The 25,024-nt window shown below is 47.9% G+C and overlaps 1 protein-coding gene across 4 annotated transcripts in view; it reads left to right on the forward strand.

Annotated features, from left to right (window-relative positions):
* The window catches only part of LOC149357730 (uncharacterized), a 326,496-nt gene that overhangs the window by 221,169 nt on the left and 80,303 nt on the right, over nt 1–25,024 (forward strand). The window contains exons 1-3 of one of the 4 annotated variants that reach the window (XM_089584878.1): nt 4,163–4,177; nt 7,224–7,330; nt 7,418–7,580. The exons of 1 other annotated variant lie outside the window; for it this stretch is intronic. Coding sequence is in view for 1 of the 3 variants with exons in the window: in XM_089584874.1 (XP_089441000.1) it covers nt 4,048–4,177; nt 7,224–7,330 (237 nt within the window). In the remaining 2 variants the exon portion in view is untranslated. Of the gene's footprint in view, nt 1–3,981; nt 4,178–7,223; nt 7,331–7,417; nt 7,581–25,024 lie in introns of those variants that run through there. 2 more of the 4 variants (XM_089584877.1, XM_089584874.1) reach the window with 2 other exon arrangements.

The following is a 25,024-nucleotide window of genomic DNA, read 5'->3' on the forward strand; positions in this document are numbered from 1 at the left end:
CACAACATAAAACATTAAGCATTAGAAAGAAATGACCACTTCCTTAAAAATTGAAGTTGGTCCCAAACTACCTATGGCTATGGCCCAACAGATTCATATGTGCGATTTATGTGTTTTGTTGAATAAATGTCTGACTCACTGACAAAGTTTTAATTCTAGAAGCACTCATCTTGTACAATTAGGCCGACAAGCAAAGCTCGAACAAAGTATAGAAGCTAATGCACATTTTAAAAGGGGAAATAATATGCCAACTGACACAGTTTTCGTAACTGAATTAAAAGAATAAAAAGGATAAATCACTGAAGAACGGGTTTAATGATTGTAAGGAAAAACAATGTTGAGATTGAAGTTCACATTGAAGTGCAAAGTTTACATGTTGAAACGACAATACAACAAGAAAAAACTCGTTTTAAAAGTTTGAAGCGAAGCCCTTTCTTTAGTCATGTGCAAATCAATAGCATGATTCTAAAATAACTGACAGCACGATCATGAATCCCGAGGCGAGACAGCTGCCATAGAAGTGGGATATGCCATCGATGATTCTCAGAAGCTTTTACTTTAACATCAATGCTTTTACAGGGCGAATGGAGGTGGGTTGAGGGTGGCGGTGGGTGGGAAGTGGTGGGGAGGCGACTTCTGGAGGGCAGCTTATCTGCCAACTGCATCTTCGTTGCTTTTTCGTTCCACTTCTGCGAGGGCTTCTGGTTTGTCGAAGCATTGTCGGTGGTGGGATAGGTGGGTTGCTAGTGGGTGGAGCTTCTGGAGGATGAAAATGGGTGGCGGAGGGGGGGGGGGGGGGCGGATCGAGGATGTCGGTGGTTGGGTGAACGTCCCCCTCTCTACCTAAGTGGGTGCTACGGGCAGGTGCCTGGTGCTTCTGAAGGGTGGACGCTTCATTCAGCAAAGCTTCACCCTGATAACGCCGGCACTTTCGCCAAGTGTCGCTCTTAGTGCTATCGCAGTAAAATGATCGAAAACTGCTCGAACTGCCATGAAACCCGAGGGCGGTGTTATTCTCCGGGGCAGTAGTTGAGTATCAAGCGCAGCTGAAGTGTACAGAGGTCAAAACGCTTCTCTAGAATACGCTCTGGGCGTGTTTCGAGCTGAACACGCGATATCTATATATAGATAACATTTGGCTAAAAATGGTCCGCATGCAAGCATGTGCAGTTAAACCTCTAGGATTTCGTTGTCATTTTTTGACTTCCTCGTCGCAGCGGCTGTGGGAGGTGCGGAACAGACAGTTCGCTCCTTCTAGAAATGCGTTTTTCCCTCTCTATATCGGGAGAAAACCTTGTCATTCTTTTGTAATGATGCGATTTTGGAGAGAGGCGCTGTTTAATGAGATCTTTTAGTACGATCATTCATTATTGCAAGGTTGGCGGAGTTGCATTGCACAGTGTGCTGTGCAACTCGGTCCAGTGCAGCGGGACCATTTAACTGTGCGATGAGTGGTGATCGAGGAGAACCGGTAGCCTGACGGCACTCCTTTAACAGGGCTGCTTCCGCGGGTTTCCACATTTAGACCTGAGTACCTGAACAGATTTTCCGCTTTCGAGTGGAGAAGTACTGCAGCGTGAGGCTGGCCATCGGTTCACACTGGGAACCTTTTCCACATAAACCACTTTTATAAAATATATCATGCGGCGGGGACCAAATTTAGGGAGAGGTAGTGAGGCACACAAGAAGTCAGGCCGGTGAGCCGCTGAAATGGAAACTATCCATTGTGACAATTTGCTGCAGTAAAAGCCGATAATGGTGCACAACTTTCTAATCCTCGAGCTCCAGTTTGTTCTGGATGTCGATCACCTGCGTTTTGTTCAAACATGTCATAGAAGTTTTCTGATAACATGGCCGAATCGTCCCGAGGGATCGTGTACACCGTGGAATTACCTCTGCTTTGTGAACCCTTCGTGCGCATACACTCGAACTTGAGAGGCAATACAGTTGAGGAGAAGGATACGAGGAAATCCTTTATTGACCGTAATGGAGGTTTGATTCAAATCAGACCGGTGGTTTCCCTATTCCAGGATCCCATTGGCCTTTGCTGCCTCGCGGACTTGAACTCACCTCTTCCACGCAAAGAGCTAGTGATAGTACTCTGCGCCACGTGGCGATAGCGAGTGCTGCTTTGGAAAGTAAATTTGATGGAGTCATGTAGGAACCTCAAACGTTTCTCTCCTGCCACCTCAACAGGATCAGCGGAAGAAGCAAACCTTGTAGCAAGGAATGAATGCACGCCCCTGGGACATGCTTAATTTACCGAACAATCTGTAGCTGCAAATAAATGCCGTTAAGACAAAAAAAAAACGGTTGAGGAGAGGACCAACACCAACTATAGTCTTCAAGAGCTCCTTAAATTTGCGCACGGCACGCCTCTTAACACATATGCGTGTCGTGTGCAAATTAAGTGGACTATAACCGCTGAGAAAGAGACAAACGTGGGGACAGACCGCGTAAGTGCAGCGCCGTGCGACATCAACGCAAGCGCAATATGACTTGTTTTTTGGTGTGCAGGGTGTTATTTAAAGCCACTGAGAGCTCCGCCACAGTACGTGACGCAGCGAAGAGACTGTTCTGCATAATGAAAAAGGATTTGTGGAATAGGAGTGATCGGCAGCTGAGAAACACATAAGAATGTACGACGTGCTTCGATTAAACAAATTGGGGTTTAACGTCCTGAAGCGACGCATGGGCTATGAGAGAGGCCGCCGCAGCCGCGGTCTCCGGATCAATTTATCCAACCTACTGCCCTTCATCATGCGCGCTGACATTGCACAGTACACGGGCGTCTTTGTAGTTTGTATTGCCTTCATCGAAATGCGACTGGCGCGGCGCGGATCGAACCCGTGACCTTGGGATCAGCAGCCGAACGACAAAGCCACTGAGCCACCGTGGGAAGTGCTGTTCTGTTCTGTTGACTGTAGAGTTGAAGGAGTGAACGCTAAGGAAGTAGGTAATTTCCTTTCATTGCGAAAAGTTAACGAGCTTATATCTTTTGTGAACATCGGAGACACTCAGCAAAAGCTGATAGTGGCAAACAGACAATTTTCCCATCGCTAGTGCACCATTAACGAAAAACTAAGGGAAGCACGGAATGCGATCTCTATTTCCAACAGGTGGCACTCTGCAGCTGCCAGTTACTGCAAATAAGATGAACTTATGCGCAAAAAAAAAAAAACGAAAAACAACCGTCGATTCGTGGTTGCGAAGTGCTTCATTTGTGGCTAAGAACGCCATTTCAACCTTTGTACTTCAGCTTTAAAGCTTATATCAGCTCATTGGGAAAAGGCATGACAGCAAAATCACCATGTTGTGCTCTAAACAGCAATCCTACTCATAAAAATGCGAGCGGGCTATACCCAAACAACATATGGGCTTCGTATCCTGTAAGACTTTGTTTTCTAAGCCGAATTGGCCGCAGCGATGAACTAGCGAGATGCGCTCGGTTCCCATTCCAGAGGTTGTGAGTACGAATCCTGCAGTATAGTCATGCACGGAGCTGCACAGGCAAATCAAACATCAGGACAGGAGTGACGGGCAGTCTTGAATTACTGTTTGAAGAAAGCCCATGTTTGAATATCCCGCTTCATCAGTGATTGCGTTTCCACGACTACCATACTCGGCCTCGCGAACGAAATGACATGCATAAAAAGCCTTACGCATAGCTCTTTCTTTGTTAGCGTTACGCGCAGCGAACGAAGGCGAATCAGTTGTGGAGCGGATGGCTCTCGCTTCGCGAGACGCCGCCATGTTCCACGCTGCGAGGGGGGCAGGTTGGGGACCGCTAGGGATCTAGGGGGAAGTCGCACTAGACTAGCGAAGATTCTGCCGCTTTTCCGTCATTTCTCTGCAAAACTGATTTGACCCACGCTTTGTGCAGCAAGCAGAAAGGTTTTTCGGCCCCATCGACAGCGGAGGGCTCCTCGTGCACTCGAAAACACGTCTTCATCGTGAACGGCTTGGCAGTGACCAGCGCCGAACCCGCGTGCGCTGAAGCGACGAACTGGTTGAGACGGCGACGAGCGGCGCTCAGCCGACGCGCTAATGCAGCGGGCGACAACGAGGCTATGCTCGGAGGCTGGAAGAGGAATACTCGTGCCGAAAGCAGCGCGCTCCGACGTTCGCCTTTCATTCCGGCTCGGCGGTGCCCCACGCTTTGCAACTGAGTGGAGAGGTGAGCAGAACTCGTGACATTTTTGCATGTCGGCGTAGACTTTACACGAGCCCATGGAAACATCGCAGTTCTTTCGGAGTCTGCACGTTGAGAAGGTTAGAATCCTGTACCACTATCACCATCCTGTTTTTTGACACTTGCATAAAGTGTCAGTTTTGTATAACAAAGTATGCAGCAGTTATACCTGCTCTCAGTATGGGGCACAAACTTGGAGGCTAATGAGGAGACGAAATTGAGGTGAGGGCAGCCGCCGCGGTGGCTCAGTGGTTATGGTGCTCGTCTGGTGACCCCAAAAGACGCGGGTTCGATCCCGGCTCCGGCGGTCGAATTTCGATGGAAGCGAAATTCTAGAGGCCCGTGTACTCTGCGATGTCAGTGCACGTTAAAGATTCCATGTGGTCGCAATTTCCGGAGCCCTTCACTACGGCGTCCCTCATAGCCTGAGTCGCTTTGGGACGTTAAACCCAATAAACCAAGCCAATGAATGAGGTGATGACAGCGCATCGAACTATGGCAGGAAAAATGACAGGTGTAAGGTTCGACAGTAAAAGAGCAAAGTGGGTCAGGGAACAAACGCGAGTTTAGTGATATCCTAGTCGATATCGAAAAAAGAAATGGGCTAGGGCAGGCCATGTCTTACGAAGGCAAGGTTACCGTTGGTTCTTCAGGTGACGGAGTGGAATCCAAGAGAGGGCAAGCGTGGCAGGGGCTGCGGAGAGTGTGGTTGGGGGGTGACATTACGAAGTCTGCGCGGTAAGACGGCCGCAGCTGTCATAGGAGATGGTTAATGGAAGGCTATGGGAGAGTCCCTTCAGTGGACGTAGTTAAGCAGATGATGGTGAGTGAAATTTATGGACTTCTCAGTTTTTTAAAACGTTAAATGCTTGCGCCAGCGCGTTTATTCTGAGCGACAGCTTAATTCCTTCGCGAACAAGTTGAATCATTGCAGCACAAGCGCATTTAATTCGTGTGCTGCAGCCAAATTAATTTTTTAGAAGTATTTGGTATTTTAAAATATTTAGTATTTTCTGAAGTATTAAGCATTTAAAGGGTCGTTTCTGAAAACGTTCTTACTATAGCTTTCAAACCTTATTGTTAATTCCTGAGCGAAATTCTTTACCTGTTTTGATTTTTGACAAGTATGACAATTTCATCGAAATGTGTTTTCCAACGATCGCTGCTCTAGTCAGTGGTGTCAGGCTGAAGGGCTAGCTAGCGGCAAAAAAAAAAAAAGGAAGGAACAGGTTTTAGCTGCTGCTGAGTGATGCTGTCATCGCTCCTCGACATGCGTCCGATCTACTGCTCGTAGAAAAAGAAAAATTTCTGCCTCTCCCGTAACCGAGAGTAGAGTATCCATGAAATGTTTACGGGCACACCACATTGCTTGTAGATGGTACTAGTCAAAATCTTGAAATGGGTCGAGTGCTCAACACACCAGACCACACCACACTCTTGTTGTTGCGTCGAAGGGATCGCCTGCAATAGTGCGGGCTTGGGTAGGCAGCCGCGAACCGTGGCAGCCTTGTCGCTTTAGGGAGCGGCTGCATAATCATGGCGTTGTCGGCAGGGGCGAGCAGTCGTCAGCTGTGGCGTATCACTCCCGAAGCGATCGCTTTCCGCAAGACGATTCCTCTCTCCTTCCATCAGGCTCCATTGCTCGGCTTAAGCAGCTGTGACGGTGGCGGCAATGAAATGCAGGACGATGCAGAAGTGTACGCGGACACGGCGAGACGCAGGCCTGACAAGAACGTATCTGCAGTGTGTTCGAGTGTGGGACCGTAGCGCCATCCTTGGGGACGGCGCGGAGGCGTGGCCCTCTCAGAGAGTCTCGTTAAATCTCGTACGGTGGCCGGATGCTCTCGTTTCAATGCCCGGATGAGTGGAATTCCGTGCCCGGATGTTGGCTCTCGGTCTCGGCGTGACGTCACCACACTGCCGACAACGGGAGCTAAAAGCATTTCATGCTTAAAAAACGCCTTATAGGCGTGACACGATGGAAGCGGTTTGCACAAGCAAACTGTGATCTTCTGCATGAACGTCTGACGCATATGCAGTTATGTGCTGCATTTTTATGACTACCCGATTATTAATCATCACTCCTCAGATGGTGAAGAGAGACTTTAATGAATAAGCCTCAGATGGTGAAGGTGTATTCGTGCTGTTTATTTGTTGTGCTTTGAGTCCCTTTGCTGAAATATCAGGAGATAGCGTTTCGAAGTGAATAGCGGTTCTGACGATGTGGCAGCAGTCGAATACAAATTAACACCTCCACTGACCGCCACAAAATTTATTCATTGCAGAAGGTAGTCGAGTGTTGAAGGTTCTTGAAAACTAAAGAAAAGGTACACCACCAGATGAAATTATCAGCTCAAGAATATTGATGCCTGTGCTTTGTTTGATATAGTGAAACATAAAAAAAAAACAGTTTTCGTTTACAGTAGTGATTGGTCAGCGGAGTAATGCACGGCGCCGTTGCCCATCGTTGCCAACTGCTGGTTTCGGTAACATTGGTTTTATTCGCTGAACTGACGGCGTTTTTAAGTTCTAAATAAATTGTGCGGTTCCAATGCTGTTTATGGTAACGGTTGAAAAATCGCTAGCGTTGAAGGGCATGTGTTGCGCATGGATTAAGAAGTACCGTCCCAGAATAAAGTGTCCTGCGCCGGGAAGAGCCGCAGAAGCGAACACGAACCATCCAGATTCATCGCCTTGTTGTCTCATTGCTTTCTAGGCTGAATTTTGTGGGGCCTCGGACAGGCCGCGTTGCGGTTTCGCGCGCTATCGTTGTGTTGTGGCTTGAGTTGTGTGTCATGTATTTTCGCACTGCGGCCGCTCGCAACCCGTTTGTTTCTGTTCACTGTAATGGTAGCCGCCCTACAAGCAAGGGCTTTCGAACCGTGCCTGAGGCAAGTCTACTCACCCGTGTGATCCTGACCATAGTGCCGACGTTTAAGGCGGCGTCTAAGGAGAGTAGAAGCTTTCTCCTTGTTAACCTGTAAGGGAGACTAACCTCCCCCATTTCCTTCCTTCTCTCTCGTCTTATTAGGACCATGGACGCTTCCTCTGCACCAGACCCCTCGAGTTTGGAGAGGCAGGGCGACGTCCGCGAAGTTGGAGCCCAGGCTGTGTGGTCGCTGTCGTCCTAAAAGCCTGGTGAGCTATGAGGCGCCTGCCGACCGTCACGAACGGGGAATCCTGGCTGCCGATTCTGATGCATCTTGTCAACGCACTTTTTCGCAGGATATGGCGTCGATCAGCTGCTAGACAACTGTCTTGATACATACTGGCAATCGGACGGGGTCCTACCGCACGAAGTGAATATTCAGTTTCACCGCAAAACGGCAATGCACGCGATCTATATCTACGTCGACTACTATCGTGACGAGAGCTACACACCTAAAAGGTACCTGGCTATTGTCACCCTCATCGGCATAACTAGTTTACGCTGTTGCAGAGAGCGGAGAAAATTTTCCGGACGGGATGGGTCACGTGATTTTCCTGCCTTTTGCTGTCAAGTTTGTAGAAATCTATTTTGGCCCGCAAGGGTTCTCGTCCAGGAGTGCTCACGCGGCTATCATTGTCATCGACTTCGAGACCAAACGCATTGCCGCTCTGAATCATCACCACGATGCGCCGTTTTCAGTTAAAATGGTATAGTGCACGAAAGGCCCTCGTCGAAGCGGCGTTTTCTTCTCGGCTTCTCCGTTGCATGTCATATCGATACCTCTGGAAGAGTATCCAGGGGCGAAAAGCCGCCATGTGCTAAATTTAGGGATAACACCTGGTGTCACGGACGGATGCGCCACAATGCAAGAGATGTGCAGTTCGGTGAACGCGCATGCGGCCAGAAAATTTTCGACCCCATCTGCAGGCATGCTGTCCCACGTTCCAAGTTCCAGTTATTTTAATTCTGTCACATCTTTCAATGGCCCCGCCGTGGTGGCTCAGTGGTTACGGCGCTCGGCTGCTGACCCGAAAGACGCGGGTTCGATCCCGGCCGCGGCGGCTGAATTTCGATGAAGGCGAAATTCTAGAGGCCGGTGTGCTGTGCGATGTCAGTGCACGTTAAAGAACCCCAGGTGGTCGAAATTTCCGGAGCCCTTCACTACGGCGTCCCTCATAGCCTGAGTTCCTTTGGGACGTTAAACCCCAAGAAACAACAAACAACAACATCTTTCAATGTCTGCCGGCATAGCTTTTACGAGGGAACTGCTGGGGGTGTTGCACCCGCATGCAGCGTGTGTGAAGGTGTTCGGCCGCGACTCGCGGGGACAGAGCTCACGTGTACTTGCTCCCATGGCTCTCCACTGGCGTGAAATTGAGTTTTTTTTCCGTGATGTTTAGAGAATGGTTACCACTGTACAACAGAGGATGCGTGTCACTGTGTGTGGGAAAGAAAAAAATGTTTGCCGCTGTGGGTGGATTTAAACATGTGCCGTAACCTGTCTGCTGTCCCACTTTTTTTTTTGCTCGCCGCAGCGGCTCAGTCGCTTTTACGTTTGGCTGCTTATATAGAGGTCGCGCGATGGAATCCCACGGCCGCATTTCGCTCGAGCCGGATTTCCACTCCGGCTCGAGCGAAATGCGGCCGTAGAAGCCAGGCGGTAGAAATTACTCGAGAGCCCTTCACTACCGCGTGCCGCGATGATCACGTGCAGTTGCGGGACGTGAGAGAGCACATATTGTGCCATTGTTGAGGCAGTTCAGTGGCGCAGTCGTGTGCGGCTGACACGGCTGATACGCAGTCATATGCGGCTTCGTGACCTCTTGGTCACGTAGCATGCTTACCTATACTCCGTTTCATACATAGCAGGCAACGCTGCGGAGGTTGCTGAATTAGTGCGTCCACGAAACTATATTGCTCCGCCACATATCATTCGTTCTTCTCGAAACTCCGGTCATTGTTTGGACGAATACAAAGAGTGGTATAAAACGATGTGGTAGCATGGAAAATGACGGTCGAAGTTGTGAAGCGCGCAGTGTTCGGGCTCTCTGGCCAAAATTTTCACGGAGAGTGTACTACTTTCAGGGCGCGTATTTAGTAGCAGCGATTCGCCCTACCAACCGCGTATCATACCGCCACGGGTACTTTTTGCTTCTCGAAATCTCGACGAGTCGCAGGACGAAAACATGGCAAGAGGTAAATCAAAGTCCAGGAGGTACCAGTCACGGCACTTAAGATTTGTCGCTACGAAATATGTTTATGCTCGCTTTGGTTATGGGGTGAACTACTTTTTGCGTGCGGACTTAGCCTGCGCGAACAAACAGGCGCGCTAGCTTTGGCAGCGTTGCCTGCTATGTATGAAACGGAGTATAGGCTCGTGTTGTTTGCTTCCCTCACTCTGTCAATCCATCTGATCGTTTGCTTTCCCCGTCTCCCCTTGGCTTCCACCTTTCCCGGGATCAATGCCTTTTCTAATGAATCCTACCCTCTCATTGTGAGGCCAAGGTACTGGTGTTCTATCTCTAGGATTTCACATTGCAAGCAACGCTTAGCGGTAGAGAGATGGATTAGAGGCCTGCTGTGATAGATATAAAAGGAGCCAGCACCCACTGAAATCAAGGAAAGCACAGGGGATTTTTTTTTCTGGTTGTGCTACACTCAGAAACAAAAGGTTGAACAGCTGGCTTGGTTGTAGGGTAACGAACAGACATTGTTCCTCTTCCTCAGCCTGTTCCCCATATCTCAGTATGTCAACTTCCCCGCTGCACTAGCAAGGAATTAACTGTTCAGCAGCACACTTTGTTAACCCTATTAACCGGGAATATGAAAGGTCTTAGTATTTGCGCCGTTTGGTCTTTTTCACTAGTGCCTTAGCTTCCCCATATTCATTCACCGTACGCGACGTGCGGGCGTCGCTGGTTCGTATCCCTCCGGGAACATATGCTCTTTTATTCTACTTTGTACTAAGTTATCGCTGACTTAAATGATGATTACACTTTAAATGTCCCACTTTGATGAAAGCGAGCACTTAAAAAAATTCCCATGCTTTGCTTGGTATGAGTGATTATTCTTTTGCTGTACGATGTCGGTTCGTTTATGTCTATTTTCGCACCGTGGGTTCTCCGGAAAGCAACAGATAAGGTCGAAGGGTACAGCGTACTTAAAAACGAATATTGTGGGGTATGAAGGACGCAGCAGTGGACGGCTCTAGGTTAGTTCGGACCGCCTGATGTTCTTTAATGGGCGCCGACATCGCACAACACACCGTGGTTTTTGCATTTCACCCGCATGGAAATGCGGCCATCGCGGACAAGATTTCATCCTGGGGTCTTGAGATCAGTAGCCAAAAGTCAAAACCATCGGTCCACCGCGGTTGTTCAACGTTATTTATGAAGAAGGGAGTTGCGGGAAGGATGGAACGAAGCGAAAAGTGCATTGTGGCACTTATACGATGAGGGCCATTTTTCAGAGCCCGGCCAGGGCCGAGCTCCATTGTAACCCCACGCGACTGGTGCGACGCCCGAGCTATAGCGCGAGATAAGCTCAAACCACGGAGAAGCAGGCGGCTTCAGATAAGACAGAACTAAGGAGAATGGAATAGTGGGACCAGACTTCATGTGACTCAAAAAACCTTTCTCCCGGCCTGGCGCCAAAGCCACCACCCAGCTTAAGATGAGAAAAAGCAGATAGCGGGAGCCAGAGCTAGCGCCATCCGAGAGCCATCACACGGCCAATGTTAGAGGTATGGTGTGGTGCTCTGAGGAGGCTGCGGTGTTTCGGATAGGAGGAACAAGTGGTTTCGTATTCCTTCTGACGCTATCGCCGGCGCAGAAGCTGTCGACCGCCGCCACGCGCAGCAGCGTAAAAGTCGTCGCCGCCGCAGAGGACACACTGTCGAGCGCGCTGCCGAGCGGGAAGTCGATCGGCGCCGGAACCAGAGTGAGCATCGGCGCCATATGAAGAGTGCCCGCTAAACTTTGGAGAAATGTGTTCTGTGCGCTCGCCTGAAGGGGGAACCTGGCTGAACTGTCGGAGCAGTTCAACCGGGGCTGTCAGCAGCTGTACGTGAACGACGCGCTAGTAGTTGTGGGCGACTTCAATATGGAAGCGACGCACGAACACTTCGCAGATGATATGCGAGACTTCGGCCTGCAACTCGCCTCGGACGCAGAAAAGCCAACGACAAAGACGCATATTGACTTGAGCTTACAGCGTTTACATGGAGCTTATTAGCACGCACTTTAGCGACCAGAAGACCGTACTTATGCGCCGTGAAAAGCGGCAAATAAAAGATTCATAACGCCCGTCTTTTGCACTACCTTACCACAGCATAGCGCGTCTCTTCTTTATTGTAGCCGTTCTAAGCTGTGTAAGCAAAACACCAAAGCAGCACAACGCTCTGTAAACTGGCTTTCGCAGGAAATTTAGGCGCTGAGCACTGAAGCTTAGCAATGCCTGCTTTTTTTTTATTCGCAGATTAGACTGTATTATGTGAAACTGAAAAGCAGTGACTGATATACATATTCAATAGTGTGAAAGTCCCAGCGTTCTGACTATGTCTCACGGCGAAGTAACAGCTGTTGTATTCATGGGCCTGCGCAGGTCTCTCTCTATAAAGTGGGGACGAAGTTCATGGTAGTGCCTTTTCATGAGTTCTCGGAAGAAGAGAAGAATATAGGGTAAACTGCTGCCCCCATATTAGGACGCCCACTGCCTCACTTGCTCCCCTCGTTTGTGCACTCCTATGGCTGTGTTGCGCCGATTTCTCAGCCATATGTGTCCTCACGCGCTTTGACGCACGACCCAAACTTTTCGGCGAATAACGCTCCTAATGACGTGAGCAAAACTCCCGAGACACCGCCCGCTTATAAACTGCTGGCTCAGCTCCGTCTCATATTGTGCGCAAGTTAATAGCAAAATTGAATAACACATCGCGGGCTAGTTGGTTCATCACAAGGCACCGCTGTGTGTGTCTTGTCTACTTTCTTGTCCGTGTGTAGCTTGCGCTGTTCTGTCTTGTAATAGTAAACGTAAAAAATGCGATATCGATATGCAGGGTGTTCGGATTTGGACCTTTAGGATTTGTAAAACAAATACAGGGAGCACTACACAAAAGTTATTTTTTGTAAATTGGTTATACTGCCAGGCGGACAAAAACTCTGAGGATAATTGTCATCCTAATGTGAATAATTAACTAAATGGAATAACCAACATTTAATTGACTGCAGTTAATTAGCATGCAAGTTTGTATTGAAAACTTCGAGGTAGTGGCATTTGATGACTATTCTAGTTAGTACAATTTTAGCAAAGCGCCTGTGCCTTGAGATAGGCGCGTCTAAAATTCCAGCCCAGTCCGTCTAATTACTCATGCAAGAGCGCGGCACCCAGCATGAAGCTCCTCCCAGGTGGGATGCAGCTGTTGCCTATGGCACTCCGTCCTCCAAGAATGTGGACCGACACGCGACGGTGATTACTTCTCGTTCTTGGCCAGCTAAACCGAAGAATGATTGTGCGGCCGACGTGAGGCGAGAAAGCGCCTCCTCTGTTTTTACAATGCCAGCCGCATCGCCCGCTTCGCAATGGGAGCCGTCGGCACGCCTCATTTCAGTTAGTTGCTGCGCTGCGGCCACACAGCAGTCGTGCGGTCTTCAGTAGTACACCATGGTGGTGCGAATGTGAGAATATTCATTTCATGGTGGTAGAACTATGCTTTTTAGCATTCCGTACAAAATTTCGAATTTATACCATCAATTCCGCTACACATAGTTTCAAATCGATAATCGGTGTAATGCCTTGTAATACCCTAGTCACACGAACCCTCTAACCGCGGTTAAGCATAACCGCGGTTACAGAACTTAACTGCGGTTATCGCGAATCACGGTTCGCCGTTGTCACACGGCTCGCTACCGTTCTTGGTTTCGGCGCCCAACGGCCGGTTGCAACGAACGAAGTGACGCTATGATCGGCTGAGCGAAGCAGCATTTGCAAATACTGTTGCGACCTTGCGACGGTTAAGGTTGAACTCAGCCTACCGACCATCAGTGCGTGTTTTTTTTGCCATCTATCAATATGTCTCCGACTTGTCGCCTTCCGCCAGATGACCTTCTGGCCAGAACAGCAGCTTGGGCTTGTTGGTTATTCATCTTCAAGTAACAGCGCAAAAACACAGACGGGACACATAGCAGCGCTCGTTGTGTGTTCTCGTTCTATGTGTCCCGTCTGTGTTTTTGCGCTGTTACTTCATGACGACCGTCTGGCCGTGCCTCCCCCGGAGAGCGCCTGGGTGGGGGGGGGGGGGACGTTTGGAGGCTCGCGCTCTGGTCTTCCGAAGCAACCAGTTAGGAGCCTTGCCGGCTCACCCAAAGCGGAAGTTCTTTGTATGAGCGCGGGCGCCGAAGTGCCCTAAAGGTGCCGCGGTTGGAAGGGGCTTTGGACTGCGTGGGGAGAATCAGTTGTACTCCGGACGCCGAATGACGAGCAGCTAGCTCCGCTGGCTGCTCGAGCTTTCCGAGAGATGTGCAGTTGTTGGCTATTGCTCCTGTGTACTTAATCTGTAAATAAATTTAGTGAGCTAAGTTTTCATCGACTGGATCAAGTCTGATCATTTATGATTAGACCATCGAATAGCGGCAGCGACGCACAGTTACAACAAATACCTTGCAACGCAGTGTCTACAGTGCCGTCCGACGGCGCCGTCCGGTGGCAGCACTGCCTCCACTGCCGATCGGCACACCTCGTAGAAGCCGTCCGCGCAAAGGCAACGCCTCTGCGACGGAGCCCTGGCGCCAGCGTCTGAAAACCGTGCTAAGCTTTCATGCTTTCGTAAATAATAAGCCCCGGGATAAGGGAATGTCAACAATTAATCCTCCTCGAGAATAGCTGATCTGTACCGGGTTGACGGTAGCAGTAATAACTGCGACACAAGCTAGGGTGTAGCAGCTGCCGCTGGTGCACCGCGGCTCAGCCGATCTCTTGCACGCTATAGCTCTGCTGCTAAGCCGTCGCTGAAATCGATCATATATCTTTCTTTAGCATGAAACAATGGGGTAGTCAGTAAGGCAGTGCAACGAGTGGAAAATTTACTGTAGCGCTGGTCAATTCAAAAGCGCAGCCCACTGGGGCTTCGATGCGAAACAAGTTAGGCGTAGCGACGACTAGGGAGTAGAACACTGCCAGAGCGCCGTCGTCCGTCGCGCTCGCAGGCGGCACCACCGCAGTAAGCTTGCGAAATCCTGTGCAGCGAGCGTTGCGCACTTGTCGCCTACTTTAAAGATGCGGCGCAGGGAGCGGTCTTTTTTCGATATTACAGCGCTAGAATGTGCAGCTCGAGCATCGCGGGACGGTGCTGTAGTACGCTGTTGCTGCACCGACGGACGGCACTCTGAGGCTGCACCAAAGCGCCGTCGGACGGCACTCTACGCGCTGCCTATTTTTTATGTGTTGCTCTTGAAACGTGATTTCGCGCGAAAAAAGTACGTTGCTGCAGTGCACCAGCTCGTACGCTTTTCGGAACTCGGACGCCCACGGGAACTTTCCGTCCACAGACGCCACCATATTCTCGGTTAACGACGCAAACCGAGGTCGCCAAGCTCGGTTCGCGATAACCGTGGTTAGCGGTGTAACCACGGTTTGGATCGCCGTGTAAACAGCTGTAACTGTAGTTAGCGAATACCGTCGTTACCTTAACCGCGGTTACCTGCCCCCGTGTGACAAGGCTATAAGCCGATCACGGTGGCATCCATCGCGAAATGATCGCGCAGTTGGAGATTGGGACGTTGTATAACATTGGATGAAGAAGCAAACGACTTAACGAAAGTATCATTTAGTACAGTAGCACTGAGGTGGTCGGGAACAGGTTCACCGGTGGGTTTAATAAGGACACTTTATTGGTGTTTCCATGTTCTATTTATGCTCCAGAAGCGTTTTGGATTATTTTTGAGAATGTTCCACCCGCAGGGGCATCTGCTTCATGCAGATGTTGGTGAGCTGGGATACCACGGGTTCTTGAGCATCCGCAGGGACATCCCCGCAGAGGGATGATGGTGAGCAGTGTGTCACCACGGACCCGAACACCTGCGTTTAGCCGTGCGTGGCATCGCAGTGTCCGGGGAAAAGGAGATCCTGGTCGTAGAGCCGATGCCGAGCGTTTGGACCTTTAAGGCTCCTCGGCGGAGGCAACACATCACTTTGGCCACAGCTTCCAGCAGACGGCACCTCCGGCGTGACCCGACGGGGGGAAATCGGCAGTCGCCCTTGCGTGCTCTCCCCTCCATCTTTCACTTGCCTATCTTCTTTCTCACTACTGTCTTGTCTCCTCCTCATTTCTCGGTTTTTCCTTTTTTCATGGGCGGCTAGGGTTAACCTTGTGGGGAGTAGCTACCCTCGGTTGCCCCATATTTGGTTATAATCGCGTGGTGTACAGCTGGCGAGGGCGGGTCTCGCATCTTCCTGTGCCGTCCCCTCGTGTGGCTCCGTGGCGGGTGGCTGCCACAGCGGCTGAAAAGAAAAGATTTTATGGCTACTGCATTTCTTCAACTGATCGTCCTACGAAATGGGGGCGCACCGAAGTGGCTGCAAATTTTTTCAAGAAAAATGCAAACAATTTTCCAAGGTTCCACGAGGTCCACAGTGAACTCGCGGACATAGCTGCACGACTGCTGTCACTGTTGTAGGTACGAATTGCGCACAAAAGACACACACAGGAAAACACACGAGGGAGACTGAAAGAGCGCCCTCAGTCTCCCTCGTGTGTTTTCCTGTGTGTGTCTTTTGTGCGCAATTCGTACCTACAACAGTATGCACCAACTCGCCCAACAAGAAGTTCTTCTTAACTGCTGTCACCCTTCCTGGTAACAAGAACCCTAACTGAAAGCATCGGACAAGGCTATAAAATCAAGAAGCAAGCAAATGGCGACCTCCTGTTGGAAGTCCTTTACAATTATCAATATGAGAAGTTGTCAGGAGTGACAGGTTTTGGGGAAATACCAGTGACAATCAGCGAGCACCGTTCATTGAATACTGTTCGCGGAGTAATTTCTGACGATGACCTCAAGTACCTAATCGAAGAACTCCTAGACGAACTCGAAGAACAAAACGTAACAAATGCAAACAGGATTTAAATACAGGGTCTGTTCTGAAACTAGTAGGACTGGTTTTTTTCCTGGGCGAACGGGCGGACGAGAGGCGGTCTGCGCGTGCAGGATCGTTGAAGGGGGATATTGGGAATGCTGGGGAAAATCGGCAGTCGGCTCTCCGCCGTTGAAGAGAGCAGGTCCCTTGTACTGTGAACCCTTGTCGAAACGCCTCGTCACGCAGAATAATGGAGCATTTACTGGATCAACGATACGCGATCAAGTTTTGTGTAAATCTTGGTAAAACGGGCAAAGAGACTCACCACTTGATTACGTAGGCATACGGTGAAACTGCCATGGGTAGATCACGTGTTTTTTGAGTGACGCAAGCTGTTCCGAGAAGGCAAGGAAAGAGTGGAAGACGACGACCGCCCGGACACTCTTCGACCAGCAAGACCAATGAAAATGTGTAGCGAGTGAAGCATTTACTGAACAGTCATTGTAGGATGAGTATCAGAATGATTGCTGATGAGATGAGCATTCCTCAAACCCAAGTTTTTGAGATCGTGACAGAAAACGTAGTGATGAGGAAAGTGTGCGCGAAGTTGGTGCCGGGAGTGTTGTCAGGAGCAAAAGGCCAACCAGAAAGCGGCCCCCAGGATCTCCTTCATCATGTGAATGAGGACCCCAATTTTTTTCCCAGCACAAGGCGGCAATGCTGCCTCAGCCCCCTAGAGCCCCGACTTGGCCCCGCAGACTTTTTTCTATTCCTGAGAATAAAATCAACGCTCAAGGGGAAACATCACGGATCGGTAGAGGCCGTTCAACAGGCAGTGACGAGGGAGCTAAACAGCATTCCTGTCCAGGCGCTCCTGGAAGCGTACGAAAACTGGAAAACTCATTGGCAGCAGCGTGTAGGTGCGGAAGGGTGCTACTTTGAAAAATTCTAATCGTTTGTAGTATTCTCATCCATAATTTTTACTGAAAAAAAATGAGTCCTACTACTTTCAGAACAGTCCCTGTATGACGTGACAACACCGAAACACCAACGAAGCACATTGTCCTCACCTTTTCCACTAGTATACTACCCGATTCTGTGGAGATAGGGTACGCAAAGCTCAAACTAAGACCATATATACCCAATCCACGTCGATGCTACAAATTCCAGAGGTGCAGTTGCCGGGGCCAACAGACCTGCGCCAAATGTGCGTCACACGACCACCCCGCTGAAAACTGCGATGTTGAACCCCACCTTTGCGTAAACTGTGAGGGCAGCCATCCGGCTACTCACGGTTATGTCCAGCCTGGAAAAAGGAAAAAGACATAACACTAAAAGTAAAAGAAAACATATCTTTCGGGGGAGCGCGGAAAAGACTTTCTTTGTAAACTCCAAGCTATTCCGCTGTGGTGCAGCAGGGCACAGCATCACAGCGGCCTTCGGCACCTGCCCAGGTCACACACATTGAGCCTGGAGCAGGGCCACCCGTGCCCGTGGCGGCAGCATCTAGCGCTGTACCACCCACAACACACGCTGCGCGGTAGTTATGCAAAACTATTGATGGTACTATCGATAGTTGAGTCACTATCGAATTATCGATTGTAAAAAAGACTATCGATAGTGCTATCGATAGTTAGTACTTTCGATAGTAGTATCGATAGTAGTATCGATAGTAGTATCGATAGTACTATCGATAGTTAGTACTTTCGATAGTGGTATCGATAGTACTATCAATAGTACTTTCTATAGTTCTATTGATAGTACTATCGATAGCCGTATCGACACTACTTGTTATACATACTACTATCGATTCTATAAAATCAACCACGCGTACTCACTGCATCCTAAACTTGGCCTCCCGAGTGTGCGGTATGGAGGTGATATGGTATCAGTAACTGACAGGACTACCCGTTTAACGAGCTCTGCAGACGTTCCCTACGTAAAGTTTCTGGATAAAATGTTAGCGTGCGGATATCCCAGTTGCGAATCGTGTGTGAAAAACATTTCTGCAGTGGTTACGTGAGTAAGACGACGTCTGCTGTGCACGATAGTGTCGTGTAAGCCAGCACAACTTATGCTGTTTGTTCTTTCATCGGATGCAGTTCCAGATATTTTTCCGAGCTGTCGCAGTGCACGTTAAAGAACCACAGCTTGTCGAATTTTACCCGGAGACCTCCAGTGCGGCATGCCTCAAAGCTTGAGTCTCTTTGGGACGTTGAGCCTCATGAGACCATGAAACCAATCGGGTTTCGCCGATTGTTTGGTTATATCGCTGGCCAACAAATGTATAATATCAGTATTGTTGCTATCAGTAGTCTTACCATCGACAGTTTCACTATCGCTAGCAATACTATCTATAGCAGTACTATCGCTAGTAATAATATCGATAGCAACACTGTCGATAGTATTACTATCGATAGTAGAATATCGATAATACTATTGATAGTCTGTGGTTAGTAGCACTATCGATAGCTTTTTTACACTATCGATAGTTTAAAAAAAAACTATCGATAATATCGGTAGTCAATTTTCCTATAGTTTTGCATCACTACTGCGCGGACCTTCAGGTCAACGGGCTACAAGGCCCCTCCCCAACTGGAGAGGTCCAACTCGAAAACAACCGTGCGGTCTGCACGGCCGTCCAGCGTATCCGAGGATGCGATGGGCACAGCTCCTCCCTCGCCACCTCTGCAGCGGCGGCAAAGCTCTCTGGAGCGCAAAAAGGGAGATAAAGTCCCAATAACAGATCCTAGAAGGCCCAGCAACCTAGTGTTTTCAACTTCAAATGAAATGAAATCAAATCAATTTATTTAGCATTTCTTTCAATACAGAAATAAATGCAAGGATAAGAACAAAAACCTGCTTCTCCAGCAGCTTGACAACGGTTCTTACCTCTTGTTTTCTCTTGACAATGGATAACAGCACAAATAATACAAAGCTGCGATTAAAATTGTACCAAGATAAGAGCATGCAGTATACATAGAAATTGTGAACACAAATATATAGTAAACACAAAATACATAATATACATAGTAATTCAGAACACAAAATGCCGCATATTAGTAAAAAGTAATAATACCGGTTCAATGTAACTGATAGACATGGATTCAATAAGACGAATACTAATATTTACTCACCAATATTTTGCACACTGAAGATCTAACGGCGAAATTGACATATGGCTATACAGGACTAAAAACATTTCCTGCTACATTTGCAGGCATAGAAGCACAGACCACAGTTTTACCACACACAGCTGTAATGCAGCCACCACTGAAAATGCGTGCACAAAAGGCTGCAAGAATAAAACAAGATTTCAAAACATTGACGTTACCTCCCTCAATTGTAAGTGAACAAACGCTTAAGGTGTTGTTTCGATAGTGTGTGGATGTCCGTGTTTGAATTATGATAGTTGTTAAGTAAAGTAGGCATAATGCATTGTAGTCTGTTCTGACCATGATTCGTGCGGGAAAACGGCACCAACCATACTTCTCTTGTTCTTATATTGTACGCTACTTCGGGTGGTTTTGTTAAATTGCATAATCGTAGAAAAGGCATCCGATTAATTTTCAGGGAATATTTGTATTTTAATAGGGCATTCAGCTCGTACAGGGTCCGTCAAAAGTTCCCAGGCCACATGGTCCGCTTTTCATCGGTATATCCTGGCACTTAAGATTCCGATAGAGCTATCGAGGTTCTCAGATGGTAGAACGATCCTTCTCCTATTCTCTACAGATATTTTGAGCTTCGAGGGTATCTCAACAGCCCGACTATGCTGCTCAAAAGCAAACCCTGTGGCCTTGGAACTTTTGACGGACCCTGTACATATGTGTCACAGGAACAGCAAGTAAGGCCTTTTATGTTTGTTTGTATGTTTGTTCTTTTTATTGTTATGCATGTTCCCATCATCGCCGTTGTAAACCAATATGCCCCCCCTTATGTAATGCCTTCGGGCCTTTAAGGGATCAATAAATGAAATGAAATGAAAGGGGAACAGGTCACTTGTGTGAGCGTCGTATGGAACATCAGCTATGTGACGGAGAGCTCTTTTTTGTGAAAGGAGTTTGTTGATGTTAGTTAGTGATGTAGTTCCCCATACAAGATTACAATAGTTTAGGTGAGGATTCAAAATAGCATTATAAAGTATCAGCTTTATTTTTAGTGGAAGAACTTGTCTAAATCGGCAAAGTATCCCGCAAGCCCTGGCCAGACATTTAATCACACAGTCTACATGGATAACCCAGATCAAGTTCTCGTGAAAGGCGACACCGAGCGTTTTCACTTCTTTTGTTATTTCTATCTTCTCAGATCCTAAATAGAGGTTAAGATAACGGTCAACAAATTTTTGTGATGGCGAGAAAATGACAGTCTTTGTTTTTTTATTGTTTATTGCTAAAGAATTAATTTTGCTCCATTCTGACAATTTATTCAGGGTAATATTTCCTAATTTCTGGAGTTCCGTCGTATCGTCACATTGAATGAAAAAGCTCGTGTCATCTGCATAAATTATCAAAGAGGCTTCTGGGGATACCCGTGTTATATCATTAATGTATATATTGAAGAGTACCGGTCCGAGGACACTGCCCTGTGGTACTCCGCATGTTATGCTTCCTAATGTGGACTGCTCTTCTGCGATAGAAACGCATTGTTTTCTGTTTTCTAAATAAGATCTTAGGAGAGCAAGGACAATGCCACGAAAACTGTAGTGCTCTAATTTAGCGAAAAGAGTTTGATTCCCTACTAGCATATTATCATGGCATCTCTAGTTCACTGGAACGGTCGTGGACTTTTAAAGAACTACACTGACATAAGAGATATTTTATATTCATTCTCCCCGGTAGCACTGTGTCTCCAGGAGACTAGCCTAGAACCACAGAAAACAAATATTGACCGAGAGAACTCAAGCAGGCTCTCTGAAGGCACTGCTGTTGTCCAGGCTGGTATTGCAACTCGGAAAATCGGCCTAAAAACCTAATATGCGGCAGTTGCCGTCTATCTCCTTCATTTTAGAACCATAACAATATGTTCCATATACACTGAACTTCACCTAACCGTCACACTTCACGAGAAACACTTTTAATACAGCTACCGGAGTCGTATTTTTTAGTTGGGGATTTTATTGCTCGCTACACTTTTTAGGGAAGTGAACAAACGGATCTCAGAGGCCGGATTCTTGAAGACTTTATAAACTGCAGCAATGTGTGCCTCCCGGACAAGGGCAAACACACTGCTTTTTCAGCAGTGGGAAAATGAGCTGCCTAGATTTACCTTTTTGTTCACCTAATGTCTTGCAAATTTTAAATGGGATGTTCCTGGGGAAAAAACAGCGCTGAGACGAGGGCCAAAGAAAGAAGAAGATAACAGGACGAGCGGTGACTATCAACTGAAAGTTTATTGTAAATAACACGCAAAATGTACTCCTTCGACAACCAAGAGCGCATGCACAGCACCAAAAGCCATAGTGATACATCAATCACCTGAATCAACATACATTAGTTCACAGTCATGAACTGTTAGAGAGGGGGTGCTCACGCACGAGTCACTGTTTTTGTGAATATGAAACGCTTCACTGATTTCTCTGTTAGTGTATCTTTGTGTTTGTAGAGGATCCTAGTTTCATTAAAAATGGGAGTACATGGTTTTTCAGGAGAATGAGGTTGGTTATTCCGGGAACAGTTCCTCTAATGCAAAACTAAATTTGAGGACGGATACCCTTTCAAAGAAGTGTTGTGGACTCGTAGGCGGGTATTCAAGCACCTTCCTTTTTGACCAATATACAGGGTCTGTTCTGAAAGTAGTAGGACTGGTTTTTTCCTGGGCGAACGAGCGGACGAGAAGTGGTCTGCGCGCACAGGATCGTTGAAGGGGGATATTGGGAATGCTGGGGAAAATCGGCAGTCGCCTCTCGGCCGTTGAAGAGAGGAGGTCGCTTGTATTGTGGACCCCTGTCGAAACGTCTCATCACGCAGAATCGTCGAGCGTTTACTGGATCAGCGATACGCGATCAAATTTTGAGTAAATCTTGGTAAAACGGGCAAAGAGACTCACAACATGATTAAAGAGGCCTACGGTGACGCTTCCATGGGTAGATCAGGTGTTCTTTGAGTGGCAAAAACTTTTCCGAGAAGGCAAGGAAAGAGAGGTGGACGACGACCGCTCCAGACGCCTTTCGACCAGAAAGACCAACGAAATTGTGTAGCGAGTGGAACATTTACTTAACAGTGATCGTAGAATGAGTATCAGAATGATTGCTGATGACTTGAGCATTCCTCAAACCCAAGTTTTTGAGATCGTGACAGAAAACTTATCCATGAGGAAAGCGTGCGCGAAGTTGGTGCCGGGAGTGTTGTCAGAGGAGAAAAAGGCCAACCGGTAGGATCTTTTTCATCATGTGAATGAGGACTCCGATTTTTTGCCCAGCACAAGGCGGCAGCGCTGCCTCAGCCCCCCTACAGCCTCGACTTGGCCCCGCCAGACTTTTTTCTATTTCCGAGAATAAAATCGCCGCTCGAGGGGAAACATCACGGATCGGTAGAGGTGGTTCAACAGGCCGTGACGAGGGAGCTAAACAGCATTCCGGTCCAGGCGTTCCTGGAGGCGTACGAAAACTGTGAAACTCATTGGCAGCAGCGTGTAGGTGCGGAAGGGTGCTACCTTGAAAAATTGTAATCGTTTGTGCTATTCTCTTGCATAAATTTTGTTTAAAAAAATGAGGCCTACTACTTTCAGAACAGACCATGTAGGTCTTCCCGCACGTGAATGGCACTTCATACAAACCCCAACAGGATGTTCTTGACAACCCGTATGGCAGCGATCATCTTCCTGTCATTATCAATCTAACATCCTCATAATCAATCACCTTAACCAAACCATGGTGTTGGAAGTTGGCCATGGCCGATTGGGCGCTCTTTCGGGAAAATGCCGCTTTGGAGGAATTCTTTTCGGACGGCCTCGATGTTGATGAAATGAATGAGATGCTGACAGCATGTATCATTGCCGCTGCTCACCTAGCCATTCCCCAGACTTCAGGAGTGGTGCGAAAGAATAAAAAAGTCTGGTGCACATGGGAATGTAGAGAAGCAAAAAAAAGTGAAAACAAAGCCTGGGGAATTTTCCGTCGATACCCCGCACAGGAAAACCTAATCAATTTTAAAAAGGCGAGGGCCAAAGCTCGATATATTCGTCGTAATGCTGAGAAAACTTCATGACAAGCTTATGTATCTTCCATAAACAGTTCCACTACATCAAAAATTATGCGGCAGCAAGTTCACAAACTTGATGGCAACTTCTCCCCTTTTGCGGTTCCTTTCCTTACACCCCCTGATGCACAAACAAGTATTCACGACCAGCCCGACATACTTGGGGACCACTTCTCCCATGTATCTAGTTCGCTATTCTACACCGATTCTTTCTTGACGCACAAAAACACGCCAGAAAAACAAAGACTGCGAACGAGTGGTTACACTAGCGAACCCTACAATAGTTTGATTACAGTCCACGAACTCCTTCGAGTACTAACGGTAAAACGACTGCACCAGGTCCTGACCAGGTACATTTTCATATGCTAGCCCATCTGTATGAATTTGCGGTTGTCGGGAAAAATGCCCGCTGCTTTGAAAAAGGCAGTCGTACCCTTTCTAAAACCTATAAAACTCCCAACCTCTCGTACTAGTTACAGGCCAATAGCTCTTACCAGGTGCCTTGCCATATCTTTCGAATGCATAGTAAATATTACATTAATGTCTATTGTTGAATCCCACGAACTGCTTGACCTCCAACAATGTGGCTTCAGAAGAGCTTGTTCAACAGTGTACCATCTTGTCCGGCTTGAAAACACTGTCCGAGAAGCATTCATACATAGGCAACTCCGTCTGGCAGTTTTCTTTGATATGGAAAAAGCTAATGATACCACCTGGAGGTTTGGCATTCTCAGTGACCTGACAGATCTAGGCATCCGGGGCAGAATTTTAAATTGCCTGAAAGATTTCTTGTCAAACCGCGAATTTCAAGTCCGCCTCGGTTCAGCTCTCTCGAGGAACTTCACTCAGGAGAACGGTGTACCTCAGGGATGCATTTTAAGCACTACACTTTTTATCGTAAAAATGAATTGCGTAGCCAAAGCAATCCCAAAGTCTATTGTGTGCTCAGTTTATGTCGATGACCTCCAAATTGCATGCACATCACCCAGCCTATCAACGTGTGAAAGGCAGGTACAACTCACATTAAACAAACTTGATAATTGGGCAGACAAAAATGGATTGCACAAAGGCCTGACCCATTGCCACCTTGGTACAACTGCCCTGTTGTGTTGGACCTCACATTAGCACGCTTTGGCGGGGGCGTATTTGTATCGCTTCACGACAGCCTCAAAAGCACTTGCATTAGTTTCAGTAGCCACGCATGCGAAACAGTATGGTGTAAAGTGTCGCGGCAGAATGCTTCGTGTGTGGCTGTTGGTGCTTTCTACAGACCGCCTGGAAGGAGCAGTACATACTTGAAATGAATAATATCCTACTAAGCTTAGACGCCACGTATCTCCTCCTCGGCGGGGATTTCAACCTTCCAAATTTGCAGTAGACTGACTTGAAGCCGACGTTTAGCACCGCATCTCTCCTGTGCACTGCCTTTCGCGAATCTCTCCGCATTCCAGACCGGGGATTACTTAATCTACGCAACGTGCCCACAGCACGAGTGCCTCTCGCTGCAACATGGTCAGTGTGAGAGCGCCATGTGAGCTTGTCGTCATAAATGACAGCAAGGTATTTGTGATAGCATAATACACTGAAGTAAGTGACACTAATAATGTATTCATTATAATTCTATCACACATGATG

This window comes from Amblyomma mixtum, chromosome 3 (assembly GCF_055824585.1).
Source record: "Amblyomma mixtum isolate Tamu chromosome 3, ASM5582458v1, whole genome shotgun sequence".
Classification (NCBI taxonomy): Eukaryota; Metazoa; Arthropoda; class Arachnida; order Ixodida; family Ixodidae; genus Amblyomma; species Amblyomma mixtum.